At 45.9% G+C, this 7,975-nt stretch overlaps 2 protein-coding genes across 4 annotated transcripts in view; one reads left to right on the top strand and one right to left on the bottom strand.

The window, feature by feature from the left end:
- Positions 1-1,153: 1,153 nt before the first annotated feature.
- On the top strand, positions 1,154-7,150 carry LOC144601877 (uncharacterized). Of its 2 annotated transcripts, XM_078414383.1 has the most exons (6): positions 1,154-1,574; positions 1,667-1,745; positions 2,318-2,348; positions 3,168-3,287; positions 3,383-3,496; positions 5,857-7,114. In XM_078414383.1, the coding sequence occupies exons 1-6, from the start codon at positions 1,531-1,533 to the stop codon at positions 5,883-5,885; spliced, it is 417 nt and encodes a 138-aa protein (XP_078270509.1). In that variant the 5' UTR covers positions 1,154-1,530; the 3' UTR covers positions 5,886-7,114. The 2 variants fall into 2 exon arrangements, with proteins under 2 accessions (XP_078270509.1, XP_078270510.1); XM_078414384.1 differs by lacking the exon at positions 2,318-2,348 and having other exon boundaries at positions 1,532-1,574; positions 5,857-7,150.
- The window catches only part of bap1 (BRCA1 associated deubiquitinase 1), a 53,024-nt gene continuing 52,189 nt past the window's right edge, over positions 7,141-7,975 (bottom strand). For both annotated transcript variants that reach the window (XM_078414381.1, XM_078414382.1), the window contains exon 17: positions 7,141-7,921. In XM_078414381.1, coding sequence (XP_078270507.1) covers positions 7,788-7,921 — 134 coding nt within the window. In that variant the 3' untranslated portion in view covers positions 7,141-7,787. The remainder of the gene's footprint in view (positions 7,922-7,975) is intronic.

Below are 7,975 nucleotides of genomic sequence, written 5' to 3'. Positions count from 1 at the left end.
TTACTCTAGCTTTTTGTGTCTGCATCCTAATAAGATCTGCACCCAACTGCTGGGTCAGACTAAAGTGGATCTACCAAATTCATCACACAAAGCTTGTGGGAATTTCCGGCATCTTTTCATTGAATTCAGCATGTTTTTTGGTTACTGCACATGTGGCATGGGCACACAGAGCTCTTGTATATATTTTGTATATTAAAGCTGAACAAAGACAATAAAAGTATATTGCTCGCAATAAAAGACGCACCAGTAAAGGTGCAGCATTGCTTGGGGATTATTCCTTTCACTCTCCAATATGATTGAATTGCAAGAGTGAGGCACGATGATCTCTGTGGGCCAGGAGTAGGTGAACCTGAGATGGGTGGTGTGGAGTTGCACCGTGGCCTGGTTTGGCAACCTGAACACCCAGGTCAGGAACAAAGGAGACTGCAGAGGGCGGTAAACGCTGTCTGGTCTATCAAGGTCTATACAAAGGTCTGCAAAGGCAGCCAATATCATCAAAGACCCACACCAACCTGGCTACCTTTCATTTCACACCTACCATTGGGAAGAAGGTACAGGAGCCTGAAAATTGTGACGAACTGGTTCAAGAACAGCTTCCACACAACCATCATTGAACTCTGCCCAACACCAACCATGATCTACTGAGGACTGTTTTTGCACTGCGGAACTTAGTTTATCTTTGCACTATTATGGTTACCCAGGATTAAGATTATTAATTGATCGAATTTTGATTATTATATATTATCTATGTGTTCTTGGGCTTACTTTATTTGTCACGTACTGAAGTACAGTAAAATTCATTTTTGTATACAGTTCAGTGCAAGTATCTAAGCACTTAGATAATCTTCGATAAGCATCTCAGATGCATACAGCTACAGAAAGTAAGAATTTCATTGTTCCGTTGCTATGTTCTCTGGTCCATACAATTAAAACACTATTGGCTCTCGGTCAGTCCGGATGGAGGCGGAGACTGCAATGGATCTGACATGCAGCATCTTCACTCGGCGTCCAACACTGATTATTTGGGCTGGGGAGTGAGGGTCTGACACCAATTAGCATTAACCGGAGGGTGTACGCCACTGAGGGTCCCTGAGTTACAGGAAGGCTACTCTGGGAGTCTTTGGGACAGGTGGATCTGAGTCCGTACGTTTTTACCTACTCTATCCCGGCGCTTCTGCTTCAGTGTTCTGTGAGCCGGGCACGGCTGTGGGCCGCTGCTGGCGCTGAGCCTGTGAGCCGGGTACACGACGGCTGCTGGCGCTGAGCATGTGAGCCGGGTACACGACGGCTGCTGGCGCTGAGCCTGTGAGCCGGGTACACGACGACTGCGGGCCCGCTGCTGGGCGGTGGAGCGGCGAGGCTCAACACAGTTGCTGGCTCCCGCCGGCCCCGGACAACGCTGCGTGGCTGCCTGTCAACCCAGCGTCACTATGCCCGGTCCCGGCCGCCGGGCTGTGACCGACCCCGGCCCTGATCCTGAGCCCAGACCCCGCACCCGGACCCCTACCCCCGACCCGGCTGACATCCAAGATGCAAAGTAGGAGAAGCCGTCGCGCCCCTGCGGAGCGGAAATGGCAAGTTGTGACCATCGTTTCCCCAGCATTGCCTCCCCCGCCGCTCTGCCGCCGTAACTAACCCCTGTCCCGTGTGTTTAATTCACTCGCAGCATCTCCATCTGGGACAAGAGCGAGCCCGCTGTCTACCCTCACCCCATAACCGATCACTGGGTCAAGCTGAAGTATCAGGTACAGTGCCCGTCTATCTTTTGTGTAAAGTATTTCAAGCAAGGCGTGGAATACAAACTTAACCAGGCATCGATAAACTGTCAAAGCGAAATGAACGTACAAACTCCATACAGACAGCATATGTAGTCAGGATCGATTATTTCTCCAGAGGATGAATGTAGTAACCAGTGCCACAAATAAATGGAGATTCCTTAACCATCAAGGACACCGAACCTTTCTAACTTAAACAATCAGAGAGCTGACAATAGACAATAGGTGCAGGAGAAGCCCATTCGGCCCTTCGAGCCAGTACCACCATTCAATGTGATCATGGCTGATCGTTCTCAATCAGTACCCCGTTCCTGCCTTCTCCCCATACCCCCTGATGTCTGATAGCTGATGTCTCCAATCCAATGCACTGTCCCCTCTCCTTGACTCTGACACCATCCCTGTGAGCAGCAGCCAAGGATTGGGTGAGAAGTGAGGTTGCTGGCAGTGAATCCTAAAATAGCGATCAGCTTTAAGGACAAAATCAATTAAATTGTAATATGAAAGTCTTCTAATCAAGTCATTATGAATTCCTTCTTTTGCAGACACCAGAACTAAGCCTCACCATGCCTCAAAGTAAGCGAGTTTCAATTTACAGAGGTCTACGGGGAACTTTTGTAAAGCCACCAGCAGATGTTTAATGTCATGGACTGGGAAACGTAGATAGTTCTGATTGTCGATGGATCTGGGGTTGGTGATGAGCAGTAAGTGAGATAGGAAGAGCAGTCGGTGGGATTAGACGGTTTGTTGGTGATCGCGCTGTATATATATGATATGATATGATATGATATGATATGATATGATTGGTGATAGTCTGTACGTATTATGGTTCGGCGACTGGTTGGTTCACAGAGATTGTGATTATTGTCAGTGTGTGAGAGTGTGCTTGATTACATTTAGTGAGAAGGGAACTATGATTTTACATAGATGATTTCAGCCAGTGATGGGTGGTGTGTAGGAAGGAACTGCAGATGGTGGTTTACACTGAAGATAGACACAAAATGATGGAGTAACTCAGCGGGACAGGCACCATCTCAGGATAGGAATGGATGACGTTTCAGGTTGAGACCCTTCTTCAGACTGTCAGGGGAGAGGGAGATACAGAGATAAGGAATTGTAAGGTGTGAATATTACAATCAGTGGTCAGTGATAAGTTGGACCAGTGGTTGGTGATTATAGTCTGTGATTACAGTCAGACCAGTGGTCGGTGATGACAGTCGGATCAGTGGTCAGTGATTACAGTCGGTGGATCAGACTTTATTGATTACATTTTGTGGAACTGCTTGAACAACTTTGCTCAGTGTGCGGTTTATGACTGCACCTTTCATGCTCTGTGACTTTTGCAGGCATTAATTTCTCCTGACATGCAGCTTGTGCATTTATCTCCATGTTTAGGCGCTCCACCATACTATAGTGAGAAGTGTTCGCGTTTCCGCTACGATGGCTGTCTGAGCAGTGTGCCCACGTCCAGGATTACCGACTATCTGATTGACGAGTTCACAGAGCTGAAGCCAGGTTTGCCTTGCTCATGTAACTGTGGCAACTTTGATGTGATGACTGTTTGTGATTTAAAGGTAACGGTCTGTGTTTGCACTTTTCTCATTGGGTAGGTGCCTATCCAGCCAGCAAGCCCAGGATTCCAGTGCAATTTGCAAACCCATACCAAGAACTGAAGCTGACCACCTTGAAGTACTGGATAGACTCGGATACCTGCGGCAACCTTTGTGAGTGCCGACTCTTGTCACATTGGTCAAATGTACAAACAACCACAAATACAGTGGCCTTTCTCTGTAGTCAGTTCAGTGTCTACCTGACTAGTAGAACATGTTCGAACATGTAGCACGGTAGCGCAGCGGTAGAGTTGCTGCTTTACAGCGAATACAGCGCCGGAGACTCAGGTTCGATCCTGACTACGGGTGCTGCACTGTAAGGAGTTTGTACGTTCTCCCCGTGACCTGCGTGGGTTTTCTCCGAGATCTTCGGTTTCCTCCCACACTCCAAAGACGTACAGGTATGTAGGTTAATTGGCTGGGTAAATGTAAAAATTGTCCCTAGTGGGTGTAGGATAGTGTTAATGTACGGGGATCACTGGGCGGCACGGACTTGGAGGGCCGAAAAGGCCTGTTTCCGGCTGTAGATATATGATATGATATGATGGTGCCTGGTCTGGTTTGAGTCCTCAGCTGCAGAGCACATCACTGTTCCAATTCTTGACTTACTCCAGAGGATGTTGGCTCTGTGCGGCAACTTAGGTCGAGAATGGGATTGAGTTGAAATGATCAACTGTCTCATCTTGAGGGTGACAATTGTCCACTTGCTTTAAAGACACCTGGTTTATGTGTTGTTTGGCAGTAAAATACAAATACAGGTAGATAGATCTGCTACAACAGAGTTTGGTAGAGAGAATAGGTGGAGGGGGGACGAAGGATTGTTGGGTTGAATTGCACTTTTAGGTTGAATTTAAATGCGAGAGGCCTGACAGGTAAGGCGGATAAACTCAGGGCGTGGATAGGTATGTGCGACTGGGACATTGTAGCCATTACAGAAATCTGGGTATGAGAGGGACTAGACTGACAGCTTAATATTCCAGGCTACAGATGTTTCAGGAGAAATAGAGGTGGGGATAAAAGAGGAGGGGGCGTTGTTTTGTTAATTAAGGAGAATGTCATGGAAGTGGTCAGAGATGACATTGCTGGTGGGTCATCCAGTGAGGCTATATGGGTGGAGCTGAGAAATAAGAAAGGGATGATCACCTTGTTGGGAGTGGACTGCAGGCCCCCAAATAGTCAACTGGAATTAGAAGAGCAAATTGGCCGGGAGATTGCAGGCAACTGCAGGAACAATAAGGTTGTCATACTAGGGGATTTTAACTTTCCCAATATTGACTGGGAATATCATAGTGCAAAAGGGTTAGATGGGGCAGAATTTGTCAAATGTATTAAGGAATGTTTCCTCAGCCAATAAGTAGAGGGCACTACACAGGAGAAGGCAATGCTTGATCTAATCTTAGGAAATTGGGAGGGGCAAATGGATGTGGATGAGCCTTTTGGGACTAGGAACCACTGTTCTACAAGATTTAAAATAGTTATGGATAGAGACACGGCAGTCCCATGAGTTAAAAATTCTAAATTGGGCAAGGCCAACTTTAAGGTGTTAGACAGGAACATATTAAAGTTGATTGGAGCAGGTTGTTTGAAGGATAAGGAATGTCTGGAAAGTGGGATGTTTTTCAAAGTCTGCCGACAAGAGTCCAGACCTACATGTTCCCGTTAGAGTGAAGGTCAAAGCAGGTGGGCGCAAGGAAGCTTAGATGACAAGAGAAATATGGTAGGCAGCTCTGGAAGGTTAGATCGCATGGGATCCAAGGAGAGCTGGCCGACTGGACAGAAAATTGTCTTCATGGAAGGAAGTAAAGGGTGATGGTGTAAGGTTGTTTCTCAGACTAGAGGCCTGTAAATAGTGGTGTGCTTCAGGATTCAGTACGGGACATTGCTGTTTGTCATCTATATCAAAGATTAGAATGAGAATGTACAAGGCATGATTAGTACTTTTGCAGATGACACTAAAGTAACTCTAACACGATAGTGGTATTCCTATGTCATGTTACAGAACATTATGTGATATGATAATTATATCAATATAAGGGGCCAGGAAGTTTTACATTTGCAAGAATGTTTTTTTTGCCTGCAAGATTTATAAAAATAAATGTCTTTTCAATAGCAATAAGATTTTTTTGTTACTGACAGCTAAAAATATGAAAGGCTGCGTTCTGAAGAGACAATGCTGTCTGATTACTGTGGTGTGTCTACATGGAAGGTTTTCTCTCCTGTATTGTTTAAATCCAAGACAGATTTTTATTTCCCGATCATCAATATCAAAAGCAACTTTTAAGTGGTTCTTTAGTTCCTTAACAAAATTATGTTATAATCAATTGCACCCCCATAATAGTTCCCTAATTCATTGATTGCGTTATACCAATTTGTGTTGTGGAAACACGCATTATAACAGCACTACTTGTAATTTGAACTTGTGATGATTCCTCATCGATTCCAAAGTAATTTGTTCCCAAATTTTATCCCGACAGGTCCCATTGCACGAAAGAGAGTCACCTAAACATTGGGGCAGCGACCTGTGAGACCAACATCCCAGCTCTTCTCATCTAGTTGTTTCCAGACGGTCGTCGATGGTTTGCTCAATTTTGGACCAACCTTTCCATCATCCTACTCATTTCAATTAAACAGCCGAATGAAAGGGAACATAAGTGGTCTGGCCTGTACTCTTTTCAATGGCAGTGGTTGATGATCACATTCACCCTTCCTGAGGGACAAATATCTGCTCTCTAGTCTGTAATCAGGAGCACCCCCTGAAAGATCAGAACCAGGGAGTCCAGAACCAGGGGCCACAGTTTAAGAATAGGGTAGGCCATTTAGAACGGAGATGAGGAAAAACATTTTCAGTCAGAGAGTTGTAAATCTGTGGAATTCACTGCCTCAGAAGGCAGGGGAGGCCAATTCTCTGAATGCATTCAAGAGAGAGCTAGATAGAGCTCTTAAGGATAGCGGAGTCAGGGGGTATGGGGAGAAGGCAGGAACGGGGTACTGATTGAGAATTATCAGCCATGATTACATTGAATGGTGGTGTTGGCTCGAAGGGCCAAATGGCCTACTCCTGCACCTATTGTCTATTGTCTATCAACATTTACATAGCAGCATTGAGTTGTACTTGGCTCTGTGGGACTGGGTGAGCTCGGTCCTATTGTAAGTGCAATGCTATGCTTCCAGCCGGCAGCATGTTAGACTCCATGAGAAAGGGCAACTTCACCCGAATCTACAAGCAGAAGGGGGAGTTGAATGATATTGGGAATTGGAGACCCATCTTGCTGTTAAATGTGGATTAGGTGAACACGGAGTCTGGAAGAGTGGCAAAGCAGATTCAAGGGGACCTTTTTAAAGATAATTGGGAAGATCCATGGGAAGTGTGGGGTGTGGTTGGCTCTATAATCATGGCTACTTCAGTACTGTGGATCTATTGTGGGTAGCGGAGCACTTTTTCTTGCTATGTAAAAATCCGGACTAAAAGGTTTTTGGGGAGGATAACCTGTTCAAAAGTTTGAATATTGTCAATCTTATGTCGGTCGTGAATACTCAGTAATTTTCTTTTTGCCTTTCAGCATTAAGTGGAATGCTGTTAGGTTTGGATGTAGAAGGATCAGTGCAAATCCTATGAGTAGGGGAGCTTCTGGTTAACAGTGGTCACTATGTGGGAGCCGAATCAGAATGCACGATTGGATCAAATAACCGTGGCTTATTAAGCACAGAAATAAAGCACTTTTTAATCCAAATCTGTTTCAATTCATCACTGACACCAACCTTAAAAAAGTGCTCTTTAATTCAAACTGGTATTAAATTCAAAATTGGAATTGCAATCCTCTGAATAAACACGGCATTACTCCAGAGTCCTCATTTATTGTCACAGGTCGAGCTGCCTAGTCCCTTCCAGCACTCAGTCAGTGGCTGGTGTGTCACAGTTGTCCTGTTACTAGTCTCCAGTAATGAAAAGCACAGCCAAAGACATCAGAGAGTTTAGAGTAAAGCTTGAATTTGGATGATGCAGGGAGGAGGAACATCACAAATGGAGCTACTTCGGGCAGTACACACAACTGCGGACCAGACCGAGGTTGGAATTCCCATGCAATTGCTACAGTCCTGCATGGTAGCTCTGCAGAGGGCTGAGAAGGGAATACACACCCTGGCTGTGGTTGGTCCATTATTACAAAGCCGTTGCTTAATTTCGCTGGACCCACTATTAACTGATCCCATCTTCAGTTTCACTGCACTAGTCATGGCTTAATCATCCAAACCAGAAGTTAGTGTAATCATCTTGTGTTCCTGATGCGAGCCCGTGACGCGGGTGAGCAGCTTCACAGGTTGAATCCTGCACTCCTCAGCAACGAGATCTGCCTGGCCGTCTCATAGCGGCTCTGACACTGAAGACGCAGGCGCTGGGCTTTCCCCTTCACTGCCGCTTCGCTTTGTACGGCCGAGAACGTTTCCTCCGGTCTGGCTTGCGCTGTTTGTGCAGGCGTCCGATACTCACGCCCTGTCTCCTCCGTACAGAAATGTTCTGTTCCACGAGGCTGGCGAGCATTCCTAACGGGATCAGACAGCAGCGGTGAACAACTTGGGAACGCAGTAGTGGGAAAT

The sequence above is a fragment of the Rhinoraja longicauda genome, chromosome 17 (assembly GCF_053455715.1).
Source record: "Rhinoraja longicauda isolate Sanriku21f chromosome 17, sRhiLon1.1, whole genome shotgun sequence".
NCBI lineage: Eukaryota > Metazoa > Chordata > Chondrichthyes > Rajiformes > Arhynchobatidae > Rhinoraja > Rhinoraja longicauda.
The sequence above is the reverse complement of the archived record's forward strand: the minus strand, read 5'-3'. Positions and strand labels throughout refer to the sequence as shown.

What these genes read in the sequence shown, in the direction of transcription:
- LOC144601877 (XM_078414383.1), top strand. Translation starts at nt 1,531, where the DNA reads ATGCAAAGTAGGAGAAGCCGTCGCGCCCCTGCGGAGCGGAAATG. An exon ending in GGGTCAAGCTGAAGTATCAG is followed by an intron (nt 1,746 to 2,317) that starts GTACAGTGCCCG and finishes CTTCTTTTGCAG; the next exon opens with ACACCAGAACTAAGCCTCAC. An exon ending in GTTCACAGAGCTGAAGCCAG is followed by an intron (nt 3,288 to 3,382) that starts GTTTGCCTTGCT and finishes CTCATTGGGTAG; the next exon opens with GTGCCTATCCAGCCAGCAAG.